Source organism: Coregonus clupeaformis, chromosome 18 (genome assembly GCF_020615455.1).
Source record: "Coregonus clupeaformis isolate EN_2021a chromosome 18, ASM2061545v1, whole genome shotgun sequence".
In the NCBI taxonomy this organism is placed as follows: Eukaryota; Metazoa; Chordata; class Actinopteri; order Salmoniformes; family Salmonidae; genus Coregonus; species Coregonus clupeaformis.
This window is the reverse complement of record NC_059209.1, coordinates 42,475,759-42,497,130: the sequence shown is the minus strand read 5'-3', so window position 1 is coordinate 42,497,130 and position 21,372 is coordinate 42,475,759. Positions and strand designations below refer to the sequence as shown.

General features: G+C 41.3%; 1 protein-coding gene across 1 annotated transcript in view; it reads right to left on the bottom strand.

Moving 5' to 3' along the window:
- Positions 1–3,846: 3,846 nt before the first annotated feature.
- The window catches only part of LOC121530775 (cytosolic arginine sensor for mTORC1 subunit 1), a 45,276-nt gene continuing 27,750 nt past the window's right edge, over positions 3,847–21,372 (bottom strand). The window contains exons 4-9 of the mRNA XM_041836006.2: positions 15,266–15,401; positions 14,856–14,979; positions 14,523–14,633; positions 11,558–11,640; positions 11,315–11,409; positions 3,847–5,789 (exon numbers count right to left, since the gene is read on the bottom strand). Coding sequence (XP_041691940.1) covers positions 5,721–5,789; positions 11,315–11,409; positions 11,558–11,640; positions 14,523–14,633; positions 14,856–14,979; positions 15,266–15,401 — 618 coding nt within the window. The 3' untranslated portion in view covers positions 3,847–5,720. The remainder of the gene's footprint in view (positions 5,790–11,314; positions 11,410–11,557; positions 11,641–14,522; positions 14,634–14,855; positions 14,980–15,265; positions 15,402–21,372) is intronic.

Here is a 21,372-nt window from a genome sequence, read left to right as displayed (position 1 = left end):
TAGAATTTTATACAAATGTCATGTTTAGAGTGGAACTTTCTCCTCCCATTTAAACACCCACCCACTCATCAACCATTTATTACAAGTCTACTCAACAAGACTGAAAAAACACACAATGGTTGTCATGAAAACATTGCATCAATAGTTTGACAAAGTATGTGTAATGTCTCAACCCATATCTAAGTTATTTTAGTGTAAATTCATCTCCATACAAAAGTAAATTAATTAACAACCAAATGTTATCTGAAAAAAATTAGGTGACAATGTATCCATAATGAAGTCCAGAAATACATTTAATTTAATAGCACATTTACAATTATTTGACATAATACATGTTTTAAATTGTACAAAATGTAATTGTACCAAATTATATTTCTAATGATATTAGTAACTTTCTCAGTCTACAAGGAAATTAATAAGAAACGTCTTAATTGTGCAAATTAAAAAAGAAAATGGAAGAATAAGACAGTGTTGATCGTAAAGGAAATACAATGCTACAACGCTACAAAAGTACAGAAATGTTGACCCTTAAACATTTTTTGAGTAACTTCTTATTGATGTTGAAACTGCATCACGGCACTAAATAAAGCTACTCTTTACCTTGGATAATCATGGAATTTGTCTTTTTTTTTCTAGTATTGCCTGTATATGTTTTTCAAGAAAATAAAATTCTGATGTTTACCAATTAACACTAATTTCTACCAATACACTTCAAAACGACCTTTTTTATAATGTCTTTTTTCTCTCTAATGTGATTGTCGACAATAAGACTTGTGCTGACACTTCAATGAGCGGCTTCAGTTATTGCTGTGCGATTAGGCCATTTACGTGCCTTACTACAAGTACAATTTGTGAAGATATGGCGAATAAAAAGCACCAATGGAGAGACATATTTTACCAAGCAGAAATTGTGCTTCACATAATTCACTCACACATGAAATAACTTGACCTTTGACACAAAGGGTGGCGTTCTGACACATAGCATTACAGTATAAACATCACTGGAAGACAGCTGTGTTGTTTACAGTACGAGTAAGATGTTTGTGCCCTGCGGCAAGCAGGTAAGTAGCATAAGAAAATCCATCATGGTTACACTTTATAAACTGCAGGTATTATGCTTTATTACGTGTTATCAGCATGGTTGACTTTATAATGCGTTATTACAAGGCTTAGGCTATGACTCAAAATGGCTGTTATTTAGTCAGGATCTTTATGAGACGATAACAAGAAATAAGGGGGTTATATATGCCTATAACAAGTCTTATAACGCAAGCATTATAACCGCATCATAATGCATTATACCTGCAGGCCTTAAGTACAGCGTTACCATCATCACAACTGGACTTCAGTTCACCAATCCCCTTGTCCCGTTGTGTGCATTGGTCGGGGGTCCTGGCAGCGTCCAATCAGTGTGTGCATTGGTCGGTGGTCCTGTCAGCGTCCAATCACCCCTTCCTAGAAGCGCTTTTGGTGGTCATGGCAACAACGTTTATGGTTAATACTGCTCACGCTGCAGTGCTAATCTAGGCACGGAGTTAGCATCCCTCTCCAGCCCCAGGACACGTATCTGAATCAGTCCACTGACATTCTCATTGTGCAATTGACCTGTTTTCTTTTTCACTTTACCATGAATAATACGGTTCTGAGAAAATCATATGATATCATGTGGGTTAACATTCGTCACTGACTAAATCTGGGGAATATTGGCAGAGTTGAGCATCAAACAGTAATTGTTGTTTGTCACGGTGACCGACGGTTCTGAGAACCCACGTGATCTCATATGGTTAAGTCATCACTTTTCTAATCATGGGGAATTTGGGAAATTCATTTGCCAGAAGAGGCCATCACTACGGTTTGTCACGGTAACTCCCAGTCCCCTGCAGGCCTCATTACTTGGTTAGCCCACAGAGCTAATGCCCAGTCATTAACCTGGGGAGCTAATGTAATTTATCAAGTCTCAGGCAAAGATATTGACCGAACCCCCTCCATTCCATCTTGTTACTTACGTAAGAAGTCAGGAGGATGCCAGCTTCATGATCTGACAGTTTAGAAAGCTCTATGGTCCGGTCTAAAGCCTTCTGACACTTGTCCACATTTCCAGAGTGGGGTGCTGCCTGTGCTGTCTCCAACTTGATCACTAGAAAGATGCTAGGTAAAACTGGTGAAGGGCAACATGGTTACTACAATGTACAGTGAGGGAAAAAAGTTTTTGATCCCCTGCTGATTTTGTAAGTTTGCCCACTGACAAAGAAATTATCAGTCTATAATTTTAATGGTAGGTTTATTTGAACAGTGAGAGACAGAATAACAACAAAATAATCCAGAAAAACGCATGTCAAAAATTTTATAAATTGATTTGCATTTTAATGAGGGAAATAAGTATTTGACCCCCTCTCAATCAGAAAGATTTCTGGCTCCCAGGTGTCTTTTATACAGGTAACGAGCTGAGATTAGGAGCACACTCTTAAAGGGAGTGCTCCTAATCTCAGTTTGTTACCTGTATAAAAGACACCTGTCCACAGAAGCAATCAATCAATCAGATTCCAAACTCTCCATCATGGCCAAGACCAAAGAGCTCTCCAAGGATGTCAGGGACAAGATTGTAACCTACACAAGGCTGGAATGGGCTACAAGACCATTGCCAAGCAGCTTGGTGAGACGGTGAAAACAGTTGGTGCGATTATTCGCAAATGGAAGAAACACAAAATAACTGTCAATCTCCCTCGGCCTGGGGCTCCATGCAAGATCTCACCTTGTGGAGTTGCAATGATCATGAGAACGGTGAGGAATCAGCCCAGAACTACACGGGAGGATCTTGTCAATGATCTCAAGGCAGCTGGGACCATAGTCACCAAGAAAACAATTGGTAACACACTACGCCGTGAAGGACTGAAATCCTGCAGCGCCTGCAAGGTCCCCCTGCTCAAGAAAGCACATATACAGGGCCGTCTGAAGATTGCCAATGAACATCTGAATGATTCAGAGGAGAACTGGGTGAAAGTGTTGTGGTCAGATGAGACCAAAATCGAGCTCTTTGGCATCAACTCAACTCGCTGTGTTTGGAGGAGGAGGAATGCTGCCTATGACCCCAAGAACACCATCCCCACCGTCAAACATGGAGGTGGAAACATTATGCTTTGGGGGTGTTTTTCTGCTAAGGGGACAGGACAACTTCACCGCATCAAAGGGACGATGGACGGGTCCATGTACCGTCAAATCTTGGGTGAGAACCTCCTTCCCTCAGCCAGGGCATTGAAAATGGGTCGTGGATGGGTATTCCAGCATGACAATGACCCAAAACACACGGCCAAGGCAACAAAGGAGTGGCTCAAGAAGAAGCACATTAAGGTCTTGGAGTGGCCTAGCCAGTCTCCAGACCTTAATCCCATAGAAAATCTGTGGAGGAAGCTGAAGGTTCGAGTTGCCAAACGTCAGCCTCTAAACCTTAATGACTTGGAGAAGATCTGCAAAGAGGAGTGGGACAAAATCCCTCCTGAGATGTGTGCAAACCTGGTGGCCAACTACAATAAACGTCTGACCTCTGTGATTGCCAACAAGGGTTTTGCCACCAAGTACTAAGTCATGTTTTGCAGAGGGGTCAAATACTTATTTCCCTCATTAAAATGCAAATCAATTTATAACATTTTTGACATAAGTTTTTCTGGATTTTTTTGTTGTTATTCTGTCTCTCACTGTTCAAATAAACCTACCATTAAAATTATTGACTGATCATTTCTTTGTCAGTGGGCAAACGTACAAAATCAGCAGGGGATCAAATACTTTTTTCCCTCACTGTATGCTACCCATTGTGTATGTATACTTAGGGACATAACACACATTTTACGCATGCACACATGCCTAGTCACCAGCAAAATGACAATCACAAACCAATCAGAAACAATAGTAGGTTATTATTTTAACAATCCAAGTATGTCACAAATGGTTAACTGTTGTTGTGAGAGTACAGTAAAAATATTTACCAAACATATTGGAGTTCTTCTGTGCTGGTGAGCGAAGGAGACACTAATGGATGGCTTGATCAACTCTAATATACAAGGGGTGTCTCTAAAAATAAACACTCAACAACCACAAGGAAATAATGGAACTTTCTTCGAATTTTACACAAATGTCATGTTTAGAGTGGAACTTTCTCCTCCCATTTAAACGCACACCCACTCATCTACCATACATTACAAGTCTACTCAACAAGACTGAAAAAACACACAACGGTTGTCATGAAAACATTGCATCAATAGTTTGACAAAGTATGTGTAATGTCTCAACCCATATCTAAGCTATTTTAGTGTAAATTCATCTCCATACAAAAGTAAATTAATTAACAACCAAATGTTATCTGAAAAAAATTAGGTGACAATGTATCCATAATGAAGTCCAGAAATACATTTAATTTAATAGCACATTTACAATTATTTGACATAATACATGTTTTAAATTGTACAAAATGTAATTGTACCAAAATAATATTTCTAATGATATTAGTAACTTTCTCAGTCTACAAGGAAATTAATAAGAAACGTCTTAATTGTGCAAATTAAAAAAGAAAATTAAAGAATAAGACAGTGTTGATCTTAAAGGAAATACAATGCTACAACGCTACAAAAGTACAGAAATGTTGACCCTTAAACATTTTTTGAGTAACTTCTTATTGATGTTGAAACTGCATCACGGCACTAAATAAAGCTACTCTTTACCTTGGATAATCATTGAATTTGTCTTTTTTTTCTAGTATTGCCTGCATATGTTTTTCAAGAAAATAAAATTCTGATGTTTACCAATTAACACTAATTTCTACCAATACACTTCAAAACGACCTTTTTTATAATGTCTTTTTTTTCTCTAATGTGATTGTCGACAATAAGACTTGTGCTGACACTTCAATGAGCGGCTTCAGTTATTGCGGTGCGATTAGGCCATTTACGTGCCTTACTACAAGTACAATTTGTGAAGATATGGCGAATAAAAAGCACCAATGGAGAGACATATTTTGCCAAGCAGAAATTGTGCTTCACATAATTCACTCACACATGAAATAACTTGACCTTTGACACAAAGGGTGGCGTTCTGACACATAGCATTACAGTATAAACATCACTGGAAGACAGCTGTGTTGTTTACAGTACGAGTAAGATGTTTGTGCCCTGCGGCAAGCAGGTAAGTAGCATAAGAAAATCCATCATGGTTACACTTTATAAACTGCAGGTATTATGCTTTATTACGTGTTATCAGCATGTTGACTTTATAATGCGTTATTACAAGGCTTAGGCTATGACTCAAAATGGCTGTTATTTAGTCAGGATCTTTATGAGACGATAACAAGAAATAAGGGGGTTATATATGCCTATAACAAGTCTTATAACGCAAGCATTATAACCGCATCATAATGCATTATACCTGCAGGCCTTAAGTACAGCGTTACCATCATCACAACTGGACTTCAGTTCACCAATCCCCTCGTCCCGTTGTGTGCATTGGTCGGGGGTCCTGGCAGCGTCCAATCAGTGTGTGCATTGGTCGGTGGTCCTGTCAGCGTCCAATCACCCCTTCCTAGAAGCGCTTTTGGTGGTCATGGCAACAACGTTTATGGTTAATACTGCTCACGCTGCAGTGCTAATCTAGGCACGGAGTTAGCATCCCTCTCCAGCCCCGTACTGCCCCAGGACACAGAGAGGTGTAGTACGGACCAAGCCGCCAGGTCGCCATTAGCAGGCTGGCTCTTTCCTGTGCTGCTGGAGCATCTCAGTCACACTCACTATGTCCTCTTCAGGTACCTAGAGTAGAACACAGGAGAAGAGAACAGAGTGGACAGAATGGAATATGGTTCCAATTCCTATTCCATCAGCATTTCAAATCAAATGTTATTGGTCGCATACACATATTTAGCAGTTGTAATTGCGGGTGTAGCGAAATGCTGTCTTCCTAGCTCCAACAGTGCAGTAATATCTAACATTATACAATGGGTGGGTCTAATCCTGAATGCTGATTGGTTAAAATCGCATTCCAGCCGGTGTCTATTACACAAGTTACCACCGGGTAAATCTGATGTTAAAATGCCTATTTTCTCCGTTCCATCTGACTATGCAATCCACTGTCTCATCAGCCCAGCCAGGCACTTTATAAACTTGACCTCCAATATAAAAAGCATCTAGACATTATCTCACATTTGCAACATTGTTTCAATATTCAAATTCGATCACCAGCTGTCCCATAGTAATGAATGTGTCGGGAGTCGGGACAGACAGCGTTTCTCAGCCAGTTGAAATCATGAATCAGCTGGCATCATTTTTATGGATATATACAAAGAAATGTCAACTGAAAAAAGGTAAAACGAAACGAAGTGCAGCTAGTTTGCAGTCTTTCCAGCTTCAGTTTGAAGTGATTGTGTTAGCTGTGTTGTTGGCTAGCTCCTCTGAACAACAGTGTCCTGACGAGAGAGCACATTCTCTGCACCAGGCGAAATCGTGCCTCATTAGCTCATTGTTATGGATGTATCCCAAAAAATGTCACTAGAAAACAGCTTAAACAAATGCAAATGCAGCTACTTTGCTGTTATTCTGGCTGCACTTTTTGACGTGACTAAGTTAGCCGTAGTTGGCTAGCTAGCAAGAAAGGGATAAGAAAGTTGCCAGCCAGTATGGCAATAGAACATTTAGAACGAACGACTGGGTCGCGTCCATGGATACAGAAGAAAAAAACTGGGTCGTGTCTCTAGCAACCGAACCGATAGAACAAACAACCAGCCGGCTTGGGTAGCAACCCTAGATTTGTGTCGGGACTATATCTTGTGAAAGGACGAAATAGTATGAATAAATGCTTAAAATAAAGTTAATGCAAATACACTACAGGTCAAATGTTTTAGAACACCAACTCATTCAAGGGTTTTTCTTTATTTTTACTATTTTCCACATTGTAGAATAACAGTGATGACATCAAAACTATGAAATAACACATATGGAATCATGTAGTAACCAAAAAAGTGTTAAATCAAAATGTATTTTATATTTGAGATTCTTCAAATAGACACCCTTTGCCTTGATGACAGCTTTGCACACTCTTGGCATTCTCTCAACCAGCTTCACAACTAGCGGCCAAATAACTTCTTAAAATTAAGCACATTAATCCGCTTTACAACTGGTGTAGAGCCTAACTGGCATACATAGGCGGCGAGTGAGTTTCAAGTTTGGGGAAGATAATTTTCACCATAAAAATTCACCTTTATAATAAAGCATTACATGCATAATCGCATTTGCGGTCACTTTTGAGAACAGTGTTTTCCCGCTAATTGATAGCATTTTGGAACATTTGCCCTTATAGCCTACTGCCGTGTGCGCATTGCTGCGCTTATAATGTGAAGAAATAGCCTAATAGTTTATCAACATTTTAAGCTAAATGTTCTGATCTGTTGCATCAGCCTCATTGCTTTTAAATGTGTTTTTTTTATGCGGAGTGGTTGTATTAATTTGGGATACAGTGGGGGAAAAAAGTATTTAGTCAGCCACCAATTGTGCAAGTTCTCCCACTTAAAAAGATGAGAGAGGCCTGTAATTTTCATCATAGGTACACGTCAACTATGACAGACAAAATGAGAAAAAATAATCCAGAAAATCACATTGTAGGATTTTTTATGAATTTATTTGCAAATTATGGTGGAAAATAAGTATTTGGTCAATAACAAAAGTTTCTCAATACTTTGTTATATACCCTTTGTTGGCAATGACACAGGTCAAACGTTTTCTGTAAGTCTTCACAAGGTTTTCACACACTGTTGCTGGTATTTTGGCCCATTCCTCCATGCAGATCTCCTCTAGAGCAGTGATGTTTTGGGGCTGTCGCTGGGCAACACAGACTTTCAACTCCCTCCAAAGATTTTCTATGGGGTTGAGATCTGGAGACTGGCTAGGCCACTCCAGGACCTTGAAATACTTCTTACGAAGCCACTCCTTCGTTGCCCGGGCGGTGTGTTTGGGATCATTGTCATGCTGAAAGACCCAGCCACGTTTCATCTTCAATGCCCTTGCTGATGGAAGGAGGTTTTCACTAAAAATCTCACGATACATGGCCCCATTCATTCTTTCCTTTACACGGATCAGTCGTCCTGGTCCCTTTGCAGAAAAACAGCCCCAAAGCATGATGTTTCCACCCCCATGCTTCACAGTAGGTATGGTGTTCTTTGGATGCAACTCAGCATTCTTTGTCCTCCAAACACGACGAGTTGAGTTTTACCAAAAAGTTCTATTTTGGTTTCATCTGACCATATGACATTCTCCCAATCCTCTTCTGGATCATCCAAATGCACTCTAGCAAACTTCAGACGGGCCTGGACATGTACTGGCTTAAGCAGGGGGACACGTCTGGCACTGCAGGATTTGAGTCCCTGGCGGCGTAGTGTGTTACTGATGGTAGGCTTTGTTACTTTGGTCCCAGCTCTCTGCAGGTCATTCACTAGGTCCCCCCGTGTGGTTCTGGGATTTTTGCTCACCGTTCTTGTGATCATTTTGACCCCACGGGGTGAGATCTTGCGTGGAGCCCCAGATCGAGGGAGATTATCAGTATCTTCCATTTCCTAATAATTGCTCCCACAGTTGATTTCTTCAAACCAAGCTGCTTACCTATTGCAGATTCAGTCTTCCCAGCCTGGTGCAGGTCTACAATTTTGTTTCTGGTGTCCTTTGACAGCTCTTTGGTCTTGGCCATAGTGGAGTTTGGAGTGTGACTGTTTGAGGTTGGGGACAGGTGTCTTTTATACTGATAACAAGTTCAAACATGTGCCATTAATACAGGTAACGAGTGGAGGACAGAGGAGCCTCTTAAAGAAGAAGTTACAGGTCTGTGAGAGGCAGAAATCTTGCTTGTTTGTAGGTGACCAAATACTTATTTTCCACCATAATTTGCAAATAAATTCATAAAAAATCCTACAATGTGATTTTCTGGATTTTCTTTTCTAAATTTGTCTGTCATAGTTGACGTGTATCTATGATGAAAATTACAGGCCTCTCATCTTTTTAAGTGGGGGAACTTGCACAATTGGTGGCTGACTAAATACTTATTTTCCCCACTGTATATTTGTTTGGAATATTTATTTATTGCACAGAAGGACAAGTTGACCAATAGAATAGGTAAACTTTTGTACTATGGAGGAGAGTAGATTGACATAGGCTAGTGCTTTTACTGTTCGTTAGGCCTAATCTTGTTGAAGGCTAAATGTGGACAGTTCTTCTAACATCTTCAATATGTGCCTCGGAATTCGATAAGAGCGCAGTTGCGTCCCGATGTGTCTATCTTCACTTGTAGCCTACTTTTTAGCCGAGATTCCTGTGAGAAGGACCCGATCACGTGATGGACATTGGCTAATAAGAATTTAGATATCTGAGCGAGCCATGTGAGTAAGTGGTGCTTTCGAGCATGGCAGCTGGGAGAAGGCATGGATTTTTTAGGGGGCATTACGCTTGAGGCCGGGTGAGAATTTTATCAAGTGCTTGTCAAATTGTGAATCAGAGACTGATGAAGTGTGTGCAGCCTGCACAAGAAACAAATCAGAGCATGCAACCTTTCATGCAACTTTTTTCAAATCATTATTAGAGTCGCATCATGCAGCCTTAGAATGTATTAAAAATCAAAAGCCCAACTAAAGTTGCATAAATAACTAAATTATGCATATAGGAGGACCTGTTTCTTTGTTAATCACTCAACACAGAATAGCCACATGTGCGCACTTCCTTGGAAATCATTTGGAGAAAATATCCTTTCTATTTTATTCAGCTTTGTTCAATTGTATTCTTCATACTATAAAATAATGCCATTGAATTCTAAGAAAATCTTGTCTGCTAAATGAACTAGTGTAGCCCACAGCCATATGGATAGCCAGATCAGGGCCTAACATAAGGACGACTCAGAGTATGCTATTCTGTTCTTCTGAAATAGACTACATTTTCTTCATATCATGTTTCTTTAGACCTGTCTAAAACAAATACTGGATTTATTGTGATAATAATATAATAATAATATGCCATTTAGCAGACGCTTTTATCCAAAGCGACTTACAGTCATGCGTGCATAAATTTTTTTTGTGTATGGTGATGGTGTAGGCTATATTACATTTGATTTATTAGACTTTTTTAAATGTAGATGTTCCAAAGATCTGCATTAGTGGCTTGCAGGCTATGCGTGGAAGCCAGGAGATGCTCAATTTGTGTATGTTAATTAACAGTCAACTACCTTGAGACCAGCAGTTATTTGCTTGATGATCACCGGCTGAGAAAATGTCATGACCGCCACAGCCCTGTTGAAGGCTGAGCTGTAGTCAATGAACAGCATTCTTACATAGGTATTCCTCTTGTCCAGATGGGATAGGGCAGTGTGCAGTGCGATTGCATCATCCGTGAATCTATTAGGGCGGTATGAAATTGCAGTGGGTCTAGGGTGTCGGGTAAGGTGGAGGTGAGATTATCCTTAACTAGCCTCTCAAAGCACTTCATGTTGACAGAAGTGAGTGCTACGGGGCAATAGTCATTTAGTTCAAATACCTTTGCTTTCTTCTGTACAGGCACAATGGTGGACATCTTGAACCAAGTGGGGACAGCAGTCTGGGATAGGGAGAGATTGAATATGTCCGTAAACACACCTGCCAGCTGGTCTGCGCATGGTCCGAGGACGTAGCTAGGGATGCCGTCTGGGCCGGCAGCCTTGCGAGGGTTAACACACTTAAACGTCTTACTCACGTCGGCCACAGAGAAGGAGAGCGCACAGTCCTCGGGAGCAGCTCGCATCGGTGGCACTGTGTTATCCTCAAAGCGGGCGAAGAAGGTGTTTAGCTTGTCCAGGAGCAAGACATCGGTGTCTGCGACGTGGCTGGTTTTCCCTTTGTAATCTGATTGTCTTTAGCATGAGAAGCATTCTGACTGACAGCTTATCTCTTAGTCAGGTATCTCACGTCAAACTATCAGTGTCATTCAGGTATGAACTATACAGATAGTGCAGAAGACACTGCTGATGTCAGATCAACATAAAAGCTGGAAAGTCCACAGGAAGCGGTTCATTTAGCACCCTCTGACAAATCAGACATTCATTCTGTCATCTGATAGCGCTGCTGACATTCTTGTGATTTCTGTGACCAGATGTGTCTAAACCCTGTTGCAAACACCTGCTACAGTCATTAAGCTACACGCTACCCTTTATTCAGGGGAAACAGTGCCCTCTGTTGGTCAGAATCAGAACATACCCTCTTCTAAAGTTCATGTTCTGTAGAGTAAAGCTGGGTGCCAGTGGGTGTCACATCAGCAGCTAAAGGCTTGCTCACCAGGGCATGGTCGAAGCTGAAGGTGCTGATATAATAGGCTGAGATGTCGTTGTCAGCTAAGGGCTGGGATATCTGGGCAACAATGCCACACTCGTCTGGAGAAGAGAAGAGAGAGAGATGGAGAGATCAACAATGAAGTATTTGTGGTATCATTATGAGTGTCAGTCTACCCAGGGTAAAGTTGGAATGATCCCAACATACTTATAGTGGGTTTTTCAGAGGATGGATTAAAGGGTAGTTTACCGAAACCCAGAGGCTGTCCCCCAATGCGCACCATCCTCCACAGCTCCCTGGAGGAACTGGTGAAGAGAAGATCAGCAGGGAACCTAGAATACACACACACACACACACACACACACACACACAGTGTGGGTCATTGCTGCTACCAAGTATCGCAGGCCAGAATTCAAGAGGAGCAACACCACCACCATCTGCCTATCGCCTACCATTGAACGTCTGACTAACTGTGATACCAAACGCCTGACTAACGTCTGTGTGACGCCTGACTCTTGAAAAATAGCCTGGAGCTATAGTGCTATTATAATACCGTAAAGCCTCTCAACTGCGGGAGGGACTACACATTTAAAAATATATATATATTTTGATGGAGTGGAAGGCAGGACAGGAGATCATGAGGTGGGCTTTGCGCTATATAGTTTGTTAGTTCAGTTGTTAGTTCAGTAGGGAGAGTTTTGGAGAAGGGAAGCCAATCAGTTTAGATGCCGTGAAAATGGTATGAGTTTAGGTTACTCCACTGGCATGTAACAGCCTGTACACAGTCTGCTCTGCCACCAGGGTGAAGGTGAGTCTTTCGGATGGAAATCGGGAAAACTGGACCTGTGAAAAAAAAACTATGAAATAGGTCCCCCAATACCATGTGAATATATATGTTTAATGTTGCCCTTTACTTGAATGGTGACCGGAGACCTTCCGAAAACAGTGTAATGTAAAGTAACTTCTGTTCGTAGCTCGTTAGGTGGAGCTAGAATGCTACAGTTGTCAAACCATTAGTAGGCCAATCACCACACCGGCGCCCATCACCACACCGGCCCAGCGGCGCCCATCACCACACCGGCCCAGCGGCGCCAATCACCACACCGGCGCCCATCACCACACCGGCCCAGCGGCACCCATCACCACACCGGCCCAGCGGCACCCATCACCACACCGGCCCAGCGGCGCCCATCACCACACCGGCCCGGCGGCACCCATCACCACACCGGCCCAGCGGCACCCATCACCACACCGGCCCAGCGGCGCCAATCACCACACCAGCCCAGCGGCGGGAGTGACAATAACAGGACCATGGCCAGCGCCCGAACGCTCAGAAAAACTGATAACGGCAGTCTCATCACAAATTACTATTAAAACCTGTAGGCATAGGATAATACTAAAACAATGTAGCCTATCAAATGAATTGACAAGGAAAGTGTGAAGGGTGAGAGAGAGACAGCTAGCATATTGGCCTATGATGAAGATGAAATGCACAACCATTAGAAGGCTAACATAGAAACACACAAGTTGTCCATAGCCTAATGATCAGCTGTTGATCGGTTTTACTGAAGCAATGCTGACACCATATTTTAATTTGAGTAAGTGTGCAGGCCTATCTAAATCTGTCTCAGGGGGATATTTGTTGTCTGTTGTAGCATAGGCTTAATATATGAATTAGGCCTACCCTACTTTCTAACGTGCACATCTGTCACAGATAGTTGACAACAGCTTATGGAAATAGGACTACGCTATCTCAATGTCTGGAAGGAGCATACATATTTTCCCAGTTCATTCAGGAAAGCCTGTTCACAAAACTGCTTGACGTTCCCTCTATTACCCAAGGGGGTCATTTGGGGATTGTATTGTCCCTTGTACACACAAATTGTTTGGGAAGATACAGATGGCCAGGTACTTATGCAGGTTGTTAGTTAGGAGAATATCAATTAGCAGTCTTTAGGGTTAACTGGGTGAAATTCAACGAATGGCATAGCTCTTTTATGGCGTTGGAATTTGGCGATAACCAGTCCCAGTTTAAATCACCCATGAGAACCAATTCATTATTGCCTCAGATGCGTAAGAGTTCAGCGAGGGAATCTAGAGACTCAACCCTATCACATAGGAATCCAGTAGCCGACAGTTGCAATTTCATAAAACACTAGATACGGTGTAACACAGACAAAGTTAAACTGGAGAAAATCTGCTGCACTGTCAGGTAAACTGGTGTTTTACGGGGGACCCTTGGAGAGATCAGGGGAGACCGTCCCTATCGGAGGAAATAATGACCAATATAGTAGAACTGTGTCTGTCAAACAAGAAAGCCTACCCTACTTATTTCTTAAATAGGGCTCCAACAAAGCCCTCGTTGTTAGTACATTTGCCTACTCAACTTTCAGCATCGGGCGCTGTCCATATTTATTTTAGAAATAGGCCTAGATCCAGGACTGGTGGATGCATATTAACTAGCCTAATCTTTTTTCTTATATACCATAAAATACATTTTTACTGTTCTTTGTTATAGGCCTATCTTAGCTAAATAGATTATATTACAGTCATGCTAAGCATAGGGTTGTCTTATAAGATCTTATATTTCCATCGTATAAGATGGACATTTCATTGTCAGATATGAAATAGTAAACTGACACGTAACTTGTAAGTGTCACGTGTACACGACGTCTACATGACACGTGACATTAACGCGTCGGCAGTTGCTAACAAAAAGAAAACATCTCTCCATTGACAGTCCATGTTAATTCATCACGGTTTCTTAGGCTCCAAGTAAGATAGGTGACTTGGTGAAAGGTATCAGGACCTAGGTCTGATAATTATGTGTTCACAACCACACACACACTAAGAATATGTTAACAGAAACTTGCTAAAACACACACTAATAATAATAACCAGGTGGGTGCTTATATTTGGCCTATTTCTTGTACTAGAGTGTATTATACGCATGTGTGAAATGGAGATTGTTTTATTGCAAATCCCCCATATCCCAACTCCCCCATTATCAATGGGGACCCTGGAGCAATTAGGGTTAAGTGCCTTACTCAAGGGCACAGATAGATATTTTTACCTTCTTGGCTCGAGGATTCGAACTAGCAACCTTTCGGTTACTGGCCCAACGCTCTAACCGCTAGGCCACCATTGACCACCCACAGAGTGAAACTTTAAGGCAGCTCAGATGTAAGAGAGGGTGAGAGGAGATGAGTCTTACTGTCTTTGTGCCTCTGTGTCCATGACCAGAGAGACGTAGCCATCGATCAGAGAGAAGGAAAAGAACTTGATAAAGTCCAGGTCCTGGCTGGGAAGAGCGCCCTCTTTAGGACTGGGGGAGAAAATCATTTACACCATAGAATTAGAATAGGAACACTTTTATGTGCAGTTCTATTATTTACTTTATTTTACAAAAAGATGGCAGAACCATTACCCTAAGTAATGATCAACCTGGTGTTAACGAGGGATTTCACACTGCAGCCATCTTGACTTGAACTGGTAAGGCAACAACTCTGATAAAAGGAACAAGGGTTTTGGGCAGGGCAGAGCTCACCCGTTGGAGTAGAAGAGTACGTCGATAAGTGTTGTTGCGATGGCAGGCAGAGTATCTGGGTCCAGACTCATCACACAGAACTGGTTCTGAGGTATCAGCACCGGGTGCACTGTCAGCTGGGGGGCTGGAGATGAAAACACAAGGGGAATTATAGTTTACAACCTGAACCCAACCTGAAGTAACCTGAAGTAACCTAAAGCACTGGGACAGTGAGCAGTAGTGTTATAGAGTACAAGCATGTCTTTACTTTATCATGATCTTGTGGGGGGCTTTTATTGTGAAACATGGCTATTCTGTTACCCATAATTCCCTCTAAAAACAACACACTAATAGGCTGATCTTCTCTTTTCTCTACGTCTGTCCCTTTCTGTGACTCCCTCCAATACATTCAGTCCCCCGCCGAGCCGTACCTTCTTTGCCGTTCTTCTGGAGGCCATTGCGGACATCTTGGCTGAGTACAGCTGAGTACTCTCCCCCCACCTCTCTGTAGATGTTGAACTCTTCCTCCAGAGTGTTAATAACTACAGCCAGGTCCTTCTCCCTCACCTACAGTAAGACAGTGTTAATAACTACAGCCAGAGGGTTCTCCTACAGTAACACAGTGTTAATAACTACAGCCAGAGGGTTCTCCTACAGTAACACAGTGTTAATAACTACAGCCAGAGGGTTCTCCTACAGTAACACAGTGTTAATAACTACAGCCAGAGGGTTCTCCTACAGTAACACAGTGTTAATAACTACAGCCAGAGGGTTCTCCTACAGTAACACAGTGTTAATAACTACAGCCAGAGGGTTCTCCTACAGTAACACAGTGTTAATAACTACAGCCAGAGGGTTCTCCTACAGTAAGACAGTGTTAATAACTACAGCCAGAGGGTTCTCCTACAGTAAGACAGTGTTAATAACTACAGCCAGAGGGTTCTCCTACAGTAAGACAGTGTTAATAACTACAGCCAGAGGGTTCTCCTACAGTAAGACAGTGTTAATAACTACAGCCAGAGGGTTCTCCTACAGTAAGACAGTGTTAATAACTACAGCCAGAGGGTTCTCCTACAGTAAGACAGTGTTAATAACTACAGCCAGGGGGTTTCTCCTACAGTAACAGGACAACAATATGATGTGATATTCTTGTCTTTCTCTCGCACCTAAGCGGACAACATATGGGCTGACAGTCGGTGACATTCTGAGAAAGTGAAAAGAGCAACATTGTAGTCACTTCTAATACTTCAAATAGACTAGTGGCCTATTTGTACTCGAGATAACATTTGTTTTGAGTGGGACAAGTTTGGAGTGGGACAAATGCAACTGCTTTGCATAGCTATACCTACTTCATCACAACTTATTATCGCCGTCTTGTTAAATCCGTAACATGCAACGTTTTGACAATTTTTTCCACCATTGTGTAATTCACTCTCTATTTTGACACGAATATGAGGGGACGCAAAGTACATGAGGATTGCTGGTTGGAGTTGGAGAATTTTGAATTTTTCAAACACCCGAAATCGCTTTTTCCTGCAATAGAACCATAATCATTATGCTTAATTCTATGTAAAAAATATGTTTGTTTTTCTGCATATCCAAGCATACATCTTGAGCGGTCTGTATCCTCCTGACTGATGTTTATTTTGTTAAAGAAACTAAAATGCTTCTCTGCATCTCTGCTCAAATCTGAGTAAAATATTTAAAGGAATGTGGGTCTTATTCAGTACATTTAGTAATTGCTTGCTTTTCTAAAGTCTAGCGACCTTGCCAGCAGGCATGCCAGCTAAGATACTTAGACAAGCTACTCTAACTTGATTAATAGCCTAAAATGGCTTGGTAGCTAGTTATGAGGATGGGGGAGTTTTAGAGAAACAATAAAACATGTTTGTTTTATTTATTCATCAAGAAGGAATCAGTAGGCTACATACAGTGGGGAGAACAAGTTTTTGATACACTGCCGATTTTGCAGGTTTTCCTATTTACAAAGCATGTAGAGGTCTGTAATTTTTATCATAGGTACACTTCAACTGTGAGAGACGCCAGAGGGTTCTACTACAGTAACACAGTGTTAATAACTACAGCCAGAGGGTTCTCCTACAGTAACACAGTGTTAATAACTACAGCCAGAGGGTTCTCCTACAGTAACACAGTGTTAATAACTACAGCCAGAGGGTTCTCCTACAGTAACACAGTGTTAATAACTACAGCCAGAGGGTTCTCCTACAGTAACACAGTGTTAATAACTACAGCCAGAGGGTTCTCCTACAGTAAGACAGTGTTAATAACTACAGCCAGAGGGTTCTCCTACAGTAACACAGTGTTAATAACTACAGCCAGAGGGTTCTCCTACAGTAAAACAGTGTTAATAACTACAGCCAGAGGGTTCTCCTACAGTAACACAGTGTTAATAACTACAGCCAGAGGGTTCTCCTACAGTAAGACAGTGTTAACTACAGCCAGAGGGTTCTCCTACAGTAACACAGTGTTAATAACTACAGCCAGGGGGTTCTCCTACAGTAAGACAGTGTTAATAACTACAGCCAGGGGGTTCTCCTACAGTAAGACAGTGTTAATAACTACAGCCAGGGGGTTCTCCTACAGTAAGACAGTGTTAATAACTACAGCCAGAGGGTTCTCCTACAGTAAGACAGTGTTAATAACTACAGCCAGGGGGTTCTCCTACAGTAACAGGACAACAATATGAAGTGATATTCTTGTCTTTCTCTCGCACCTAAGCGGACAACATATGGGCTGACAGTCGGTGACATTCTGAGAAAGTGAAAAGAGCAACATTGTAGTCACTTCTAATACTTCAAATAGACTAGTGGCCTATTTGTACTCGAGATAACATTTGTTTTGAGTGGGACAAGTTTGGAGTGGGACAAATGCAACTGCTTTGCATAGCTATACCTACTTCATCACAACTTATTATCGCCGTCTTGTTAAATCCGTAACATGCAACGTTTTGACAATTTTTTTCCACCATTGTGTAATTCACTCTCTATTTTGACACGAATATGAGGGGACGCAAAGTACATGAGGATTGCTGGTTGGAGTTGGAGAATTTTGAATTTTTCAAACACCCGAAATCGCTTTTTCCTGCAATAGAACCATAATCATTATGCTTAATTCTATGTAAAAAATATGTTTGTTTTTCTGCATATCCAAGCATACATCTTGAGCGGTCTGTATCCTCCTGACTGATGTTTATTTTGTTAAAGAAACTAAAATGCTTCTCTGCATCTCTGCTCAAATCTGAGTAAAATATTTAAAGGAATGTGGGTCTTATTCAGTACATTTAGTAATTGCTTGCTTTTCTAAAGTCTAGCGACCTTGCCAGCAGGCATGCCAGCTAAGATACTTAGACAAGCTACTCTAACTTGATTAATAGCCTAAAATGGCTTGGTAGCTAGTTATGAGGATGGGGGAGTTTTAGAGAAACAATAAAACATGTTTGTTTTATTTATTCATCAAGAAGGAATCAGTAGGCTACATACAGTGGGGAGAACAAGTTTTTGATACACAGCCGATTTTGCAGGTTTTCCTATTTACAAAGCATGTAGAGGTCTGTAATTTTTATCATAGGTACACTTCAACTGTGAGAGACGCCAGAGGGTTCTACTACAGTAACACAGTGTTAATAACTACAGCCAGAGGGTTCTCCTACAGTAACACAGTGTTAATAACTACAGCCAGAGGGTTCTCCTACAGTAACACAGTGTTAATAACTACAGCCAGAGGGTTCTCCTACAGTAAGACAGTGTTAATAACTACAGCCAGAGGGTTCTCCTACAGTAACACAGTGTTAATAACTACAGCCAGAGGGTTCTCCTACAGTAAGACAGTGTTAATAACTACAGCCAGAGGGTTCTCCTACAGTAAGACAGTGTTAATAACTACAGCCAGAGGGTTCTCCTACAGTAACACAGTGTTAATAACTACAGCCAGGGGGTTCTCCTACAGTAAGACAGTGTTAATAACTACAGCCAGGGGTTCTCCTACAGTAAGACAGTGTTAATAACTACAGCCAGGGGGTTCTCCTACAGTAAGACAGTGTTAATAACTACAGCCAGAGGGTTCTCCTACAGTAAGACAGTGTTAATAACTACAGCCAGGGGGTTCTCCTACAGTAACAGGACAACAATATGAAGTGATATTCTTGTCTTTCTCTCGCACCTAAGCGGACAACATATGGGCTGACAGTCGGTGACATTCTGAGAAAGTGAAAAGAGCAACATTGTAGTCACTTCTAATACTTCAAATAGACTAGTGGCCTATTTGTACTCGAGATAACATTTGTTTTGAGTGGGACAAGTTTGGAGTGGGACAAATGCAACTGCTTTGCATAGCTATACCTACTTCATCACAACTTATTATCGCCGTCTTGTTAAATCCGTAACATGCAACGTTTTGACAATTTTTTTCCACCATTGTGTAATTCACTCTCTATTTTGACACGAATATGAGGGGACGCAAAGTACATGAGGATTGCTGGTTGGAGTTGGAGAATTTTGAATTTTTCAAACACCCGAAATCGCTTTTTCCTGCAATAGAACCATAATCATTATGCTTAATTCTATGTAAAAAATATGTTTGTTTTTCTGCATATCCAAGCATACATCTTGAGCGGTCTGTATCCTCCTGACTGATGTTTATTTTGTTAAAGAAACTAAAATGCTTCTCTGCATCTCTGCTCAAATCTGAGTAAAATATTTAAAGGAATGTGGGTCTTATTCAGTACATTTAGTAATTGCTTGCTTTTCTAAAGTCTAGCGACCTTGCCAGCAGGCATGCCAGCTAAGATACTTAGACAAGCTACTCTAACTTGATTAATAGCCTAAAATGGCTTGGTAGCTAGTTATGAGGATGGGGGAGTTTTAGAGAAACAATAAAACATGTTTGTTTTATTTATTCATCAAGAAGGAATCAGTAGGCTACATACAGTGGGGAGAACAAGTTTTTGATACACAGCCGATTTTGCAGGTTTTCCTATTTACAAAGCATGTAGAGGTCTGTAATTTTTATCATAGGTACACTTCAACTGTGAGAGACGCCAGAGGGTTCTACTACAGTAACACAGTGTTAATAACTACAGCCAGAGGGTTCTCCTACAGTAACACAGTGTTAATAACTACAGCCAGAGGGTTCTCCTACAGTAACACAGTGTTAATAACTACAGCCAGAGGGTTCTCCTACAGTAAGACAGTGTTAATAACTACAGCCAGAGGGTTCTCCTACAGTAACACAGTGTTAATAACTACAGCCAGAGGGTTCTCCTACAGTAAGACAGTGTTAATAACTACAGCCAGAGGGTTCTCCTACAGTAAGACAGTGTTAATAACTACAGCCAGAGGGTTCTCCTACAGTAACACAGTGTTAATAACTACAGCCAGGGGGTTCTCCTACAGTAAGACAGTGTTAATAACTACAGCCAGAGGGTTCTCCTACAGTAACACAGTGTTAATAACTACAGCCAGAGGGTTCTCCTACAGTAACACAGTGTTAATAACTACAGCCAGAGGGTTCTCCTACAGTAACACAGTGTTAATAACTACAGCCAGAGGGTTCTCCTACAGTAACACAGTGTTAATAACTACAGCCAGAGGGTTCTCCTACAGTAAGACAGTGTTAATAACTACAGCCAGAGGGTTCTCCTACAGTAACACAGTGTTAATAACTACAGCCAGAGGGTTCTCCCTACAGTAAGACAGTGTTAATAACTACAGCCAGAGGGTTCTCCTACAGTAACACAGTGTTAATAACTACAGCCAGAGGGTTCTCCTACAGTAACACAGTGTTAATAACTACAGCCAGAGGGTTCTCCTACAGTAAGACAGTGTTAATAACTACAGCCAGAGGGTTCTCCTACAGTAAGACAGTGTTAATAACTACAGCCAGAGGGTTCTCCTACAGTAAGACAGTGTTAATAACTACAGCCAGAGGGTTCTCCTACAGTAAGACAGTGTTAATAACTACAGCCAGGGGGTTCTCCTACAGTAACAGGACAACAATATGATGTGATATTCTTGTCTTTCTCTCGCACCTAAGCGGACAACATATGGGCTGACAGTCGGTGACATTCTGAGAAAGTGAAAAGAGCAACATTGTAGTCACTTCTAATACTTCAAATAGACTAGTGGCCTATTTGTACTCGAGATAACATTTGTTTTGAGTGGGACAAGTTTGGAGTGGGACAAATGCAACTGCTTTGCATAGCTATACCTACTTCATCACAACTTATTATCGCCGTCTTGTTAAATCCGTAACATGCAACGTTTTGACAATTTTTTCCACCATTGTGTAATTCACTCTCTATTTTGACACGAATATGAGGGGACGCAAAGTACATGAGGATTGCTGGTTGGAGTTGGAGAATTTTGAATTTTTCAAACACCCAAAATCGCTTTTTCCTGCAATAGAACCATAATCATTATGCTTAATTCTATGTAAAAAATATGTTTGTTTTTCTGCATATCCAAGCATACATCTTGAGCGGTCTGTATCCTCCTGACTGATGTTTATTTTGTTAAAGAAA